The following is a 5,125-nucleotide window of genomic DNA, read 5'->3' on the forward strand; positions in this document are numbered from 1 at the left end:
TATCTGGAGTATGTTCATCCTGGATCGATTAATAAATACGTCCGTGAACATTGTGGAGCCATTACAGAATCAGTTGTGCGCAATTTTACTCGTCATATTCTTAGTGGGTTAGCATACTTGCATAGCAAAAAGACAATCCACAGGTATAAGAGTGTGCTTTGCCGGAGAAGTTGATATTTTTCTCAGCTTACGATTAGTGTGGCAAAATTAAAGTATAGCAACTTTATATGTTTAGTTTTAAGTCAAGTATAGAATGAATTGTAATCATGGTAGCAGGAAAATTGTATTTTATCATGTTTATTCAGAGCCTTAGTGTTCTATTTTTATCTGGAAAACATAGGGACATCAAAGGAGCTAATCTGCTTGTCGATGCATCAGGGGTTGTTAAGCTTGCTGACTTTGGAATGGCCAAACATGTGAGTTTTTAGTAAATTTTTAATTATCTTTATGTGCCAACCCAGAAACATGGTTGTGAACGCATGCCTGTGAGATCTTTTACAATTTAGTTATGTGCAACTGCAGTAACTTTCAAAGGGATCTTCTATTTATTTATTTATATTTTGCTATTTTCTTTTCTCTTCATAGATATTCGGCGAGTTTTATTGACATTTTCTGAAGTGTATTTGTCAAAAATATGTATATTTATTGCTTTTTTTAATGTGATTATATCATTTACTCTGGTGCAAGAAGTAAAGAAGAAATTACATAGCATGCTTGAATATGAAAGGTAGATAAATTATATAGCATGCTTGAATATGAAAGGTAGATAAATTATTTTGTTGTGGGCTCTGCTCTTGTGCCTGTGGGAAAATGTGATGGTATTGTCCTTGTGTAAGTACATGGTTATAGTCCCAATCTAAGGCTTGTGATCTTGTGTTATGAAACCCGTCTTGGGCAGTATTCTCATTTCGTTTGTCTATTACGTTCAAACGCTATTATATTACCAGTCAAATGTTTTTGTGTTACGACTGCTTTACATGTTAGGAATTCATGGGATTATTTGATGAACCCAGCACTTATTCTTTCTGATTCCTGTAATGAGCCAAATAATTTGGAGAATGATTATTTTGATTGGCTGCAAAAACACCAACTACATTATGGTGTCGTCATCATGCTCTTTATGTTGCTGTAATAATTCATAATCTAGAATGTAATGCATTATTTTTTTTTTCTCTCTTCTCACTGGAGCTTGAATTGTGATTCTTATTTGCAGCTTACCGGTCAAAAAGCTGATCTTTCTATGAAGGGAAGTCCATACTGGATGGCTCCAGAGGTACCTGCTAGTAGCTATTTCTACATTTTACTACATAAATTTTTGCAGCCTAGAGCCTCACCTCGCTGAAATAATTATTTTTTTTCCTGTAGCTCATGATGGCTGTCATGCAGAAAGGTAAAAGTTCTGATAGTGCACTTGCTGTTGACATCTGGAGCTTGGGCTGTACAATTATTGAAATGTATACTGGGAAACCTCCCTGGAGTGAATATGAAGGGGTGAGCATCAACTGTTTCTTAAACTTATTTATTCATTGTGACCGGCACTCACTGCATATTTCACTATGCCAAATTGCTATTACTGGCCATTGCTAAGAAAGTAACTCAGGGTTTTGAAGAACTTGGTTTTGCATCATTAAACTTCTTCTTGCTTGCTACTTCTACTGCATTAGTTACTCTTGTTTCCGTCAATCATATCTACTCTTTAGATTTGCTGCTGAAAGGCTTCTTTGCCTGCTAGGAAGAGAATCCTAAGTTTTCTTCCCAACAATAATCCATTTCATTCACCCAAAATTATGAATTATTTAATTTCCCTTTTTACTGGTCTTTCTTTTATCCCACCCTCTGATAAATTGTTTAACATTCTTTTATTGATAAAGGCCGCAGCAATGTTCAAAGTTATGAGGGATACCCCAGCGATACCTGACAGTTTGTCACCTGAGGGCAAAGATTTTCTGAGATGCTGCTTTCAAAGAAATCCTGCAGAGAGGCCACCAGCAAGCCTGTTACTAGAACACCGATTTCTGAAAAACTCGCAACAACCCGATGTCCCTTCCTGCTCCCTGTCGTTTAGTGGGATGCAATTGACAGTAAGCTAAATAAGCCATTCCATTCCACTTCTTTTCCTTCAAATTTCATAGGGATTTTGAGTCCAAAAAAAAAAAAAAAAATTTCATAGGGATTTAAAATGTATTTGTGTTGTCCTGACAGGAGAAACCGCATAGTCCAAGAGAGAAGGCTGACGCTAAATATGATCAAGTGGCAGCACTTTCAAGCTCACGAAGTTCAAGAAAGGCAACTTTGGAAAGGTAGCAGTTCGTTCCTCTTTTATCTTTCCTCTTGCCCCTTAACTAACTGAATCCTCCTCATTCTTCTCAAAATTGTTAATTATTTACTTTTGCGTTATTCTTTTTCTCCAGTGAAAATGGCCGACGATCCCATCTCGAAACTTCCGACTTGACAGTTGCCTCCACTTGTTCTCCACGTTCCACCCTCGAGGCTCTTCCTTGTTTATCTCCTTTGTATTCAGGACCCAGCACCCGTCATAGCAGTGCTTCTGCAATTGTCCTTGGCCTTATTGGTCGGGGTTCCAAAAAGAATCGCGTTGGAAGATGAAACGGAGGAGTGGACGTCTTGCGGCTTAGTTTCTCATAGGGTTTGTCAATGACACGGTAAAATACCTTGTTTTAGAGACCGATCGGCGCTGTGTCAGGGTAAACTTGACGCTTAATAGAGTGCTCTATTTGCATCATCTTCATCATGAAAAGGCCCTCGAAGCTTCAAGCACCTTTTGTCCTGGAAGTATGAATATCTAGGTAGCCGGAAAGTAGAAGCAGGTTTTGTCACTACTCACTAACAATGATCTTCTGCAATTATGGAAGTTCATTTTTATGTTTTTTTTTTCTTTTTTTTTCAGGTTAATATTCTTACCTCCATGTACACATTTTGACGGATTCAAAACAAAATTTTCAGAGAATAGGTTAAGTCTCCCATATGTAGTGGTCACTCTTTTTTACGAAGAATCCGATTCGGATGGGACAATCTGAGGGTCTCCATTGTTGGATTGTTCTCTACATATATGTATATAATCTGTATTGTACTTACTATTTTTCACATTGAAAGAAAAGAAAGGAAAAGAAGTTCAAATACCCTATAGAAGTAGAAGCTTTCCCATTTTTCGTGTAATGAAGAATGCGTTATGTGTACATCTGTTGGTGGTGTTGTTATAATGTTATGGGATCCACGGCGGCCCAACAATAATTTTCTATTTTACGAAATCGAAAATGACAAAACTCGTCCTTAAAAAGACGTGCTAGTGCTGGTGCTGGATACATGGTTACGGGTTATTGGTTTGTCATTCTAACTTTTCTCGAAATTCCTCCATTGGAAATGGTATGTGTGGTCCACTGATGGAGTGACACTTGACAATTGCGGTAAGCATTAGCCCATTGGAACTCATGCGTGTTCCACAATTCCACATGCCCCTGCTAAAAGGGCCACATGAGAAACGACCAAGACTCTTTCAAAAAGTCTGAAAGCGATAATAATCCCCCACACTCTTTCCTAGGAAAAAACATGCTTAGGAACTATGCTCATTAGTGTGAGGGACACGGCTACCATGCAGGGCATAAAATCCCTGTATGGTACAGGGGCTGCCCTTGAGCCGTTGGATTCAGCTTATTTGAATCCAATGGCTGGGGTTTTAGTTTGAAAAAAAAAAGAAAAAAATGAATAAAAGTAGAAAAAAATATGGCAACCGGTTCAACGGGGGTAGTTACAGTACGTAGAAAATTACCGTTGGATTGAATAGAGTGGATCCAATGGCTGAGATTTGTTTTATTATTCAATAATTAAAAAAATTTGAAAAAACAAACCTGTAAAACTGAAATAAACAAAAAAAATCCCCACCACTCACTCACTCACCTCACCGTCACCACTCCCTCACCTCACACACGTCAAACACCTCACCACTCCTCACCTCACACGCGCCTCACCACGGCCATCAACGGTGGCAACTGAAGGAGTTCCTAGGCAACGATCAACGGCGGCACAAGGACAGGCTGATCTCCGCCGTCGGCAACGATCAACGAAGGCAGAAGGATGGGCTGATGTTCTTCGTTGACAATGATCAACGGCGGCACAAGCACAACCCTGTTCCTCGCGCAATCCATCTCCAACGCTAGAATAGCTGTCGTCAAGGGCTTCGGTGGGACGCCACAACTATTGCTCAACCACCTCTGCGCTGCTACTGTACCATCATCTCCTCACCGCACGACATCAGAACTATTGTTCTAGCTTCGCCCCACATTCGCTTTACCACCAGAATCATCAAGCAAAACGTTAGTATTAGATTAGATTTTCTGAATTAATTTATAATTAGGGTTTGATTTGAACTGTATCAAGATATTATTTTGCTAATTTGTAGTTATGTGGTTTTTTTTTTGTAATTAAAGTCTTAATTTTTTCCTTCCAATGGACTTGTGCAGCGATGCTGACGGGTTCAACTGACCGTTCAATTCTGGCCACGGATGTGGAGACTGGAGCCACTATTGCTCGTCTTGAGGATTCTCATGAGTAAGTTCCCATATTTATTTTTTCTCAAATTATTGATCATTAATGGTCCAAGAAATATGGTTCTGATGCTCTGATATGTTATCTATTTGCAGGGATGCTATTTATAGTTTGATCAACGTGACAGAGTCAACTGTTGCCTCTGGCGATGATCAAGGTTGTATTAAGGTGGTTTTCTTCCCCAGTAGCTGCTATGAAACTGGTTTCTTCTCATTTCCTTCTCTTTGAAAGCCGTAACAGTGTTTAGGAAAGTATTGTCATAAGTATAGCGTCTAGCAAATGAATTTCCTGCAAACATAGTCCAATCAGCTATTTACATGATTGAAGTCTACTTCCAATGACATTTGGTTTTCTCCAATGGCTTTTTGCTTATTGGCTTTGAGGTTCTTTAATTATCTTCTTACTTTTGTGATCTTTGATGAATGTAAAATCATTTCTAATTACATTTTATCATTAAATGATATCTAAAGTTCATTGTTTTTATTTGAAAATATTAACATTTGTTTTTTTTATTGTCTATTTGTTTTAAGGATATTTAATCACTGTGCTGAATCTGTTTGAA

General features: G+C 38.3%; 1 protein-coding gene and 1 long non-coding RNA gene across 2 annotated transcripts in view; both read left to right on the top strand.

Annotated features, from left to right (window-relative positions):
- The window catches only part of LOC18037540 (mitogen-activated protein kinase kinase kinase 5), a 5,259-nt gene extending 2,289 nt beyond the window's left edge, over window positions 1-2,970 (top strand). Inside the window, exons 5-11 of the mRNA XM_024181355.1 lie at window positions 1-143; window positions 341-416; window positions 1,214-1,273; window positions 1,366-1,491; window positions 1,872-2,081; window positions 2,203-2,300; window positions 2,412-2,970. The exon at window positions 1-143 is cut by the window's left edge and continues 12 nt beyond it. Of these exons, the coding sequence (XP_024037123.1) occupies window positions 1-143; window positions 341-416; window positions 1,214-1,273; window positions 1,366-1,491; window positions 1,872-2,081; window positions 2,203-2,300; window positions 2,412-2,607 (909 nt within the window). The 3' untranslated portion in view covers window positions 2,608-2,970. The remainder of the gene's footprint in view (window positions 144-340; window positions 417-1,213; window positions 1,274-1,365; window positions 1,492-1,871; window positions 2,082-2,202; window positions 2,301-2,411) is intronic.
- A 633-nt stretch (window positions 2,971-3,603) lies between these two features.
- LOC112096803 lies at window positions 3,604-5,125 on the top strand. Its single transcript, XR_002904628.1, has 3 exons — window positions 3,604-4,331; window positions 4,479-4,566; window positions 4,659-5,125. It is a non-coding gene; the product is annotated as an uncharacterized LOC112096803 (long non-coding RNA).

This window comes from Citrus clementina, unplaced genomic scaffold (assembly GCF_000493195.1).
Source record: "Citrus clementina cultivar Clemenules unplaced genomic scaffold, Citrus_clementina_v1.0 scaffold_7, whole genome shotgun sequence".
NCBI classification, from domain to species: domain Eukaryota; kingdom Viridiplantae; phylum Streptophyta; class Magnoliopsida; order Sapindales; family Rutaceae; genus Citrus; species Citrus x clementina.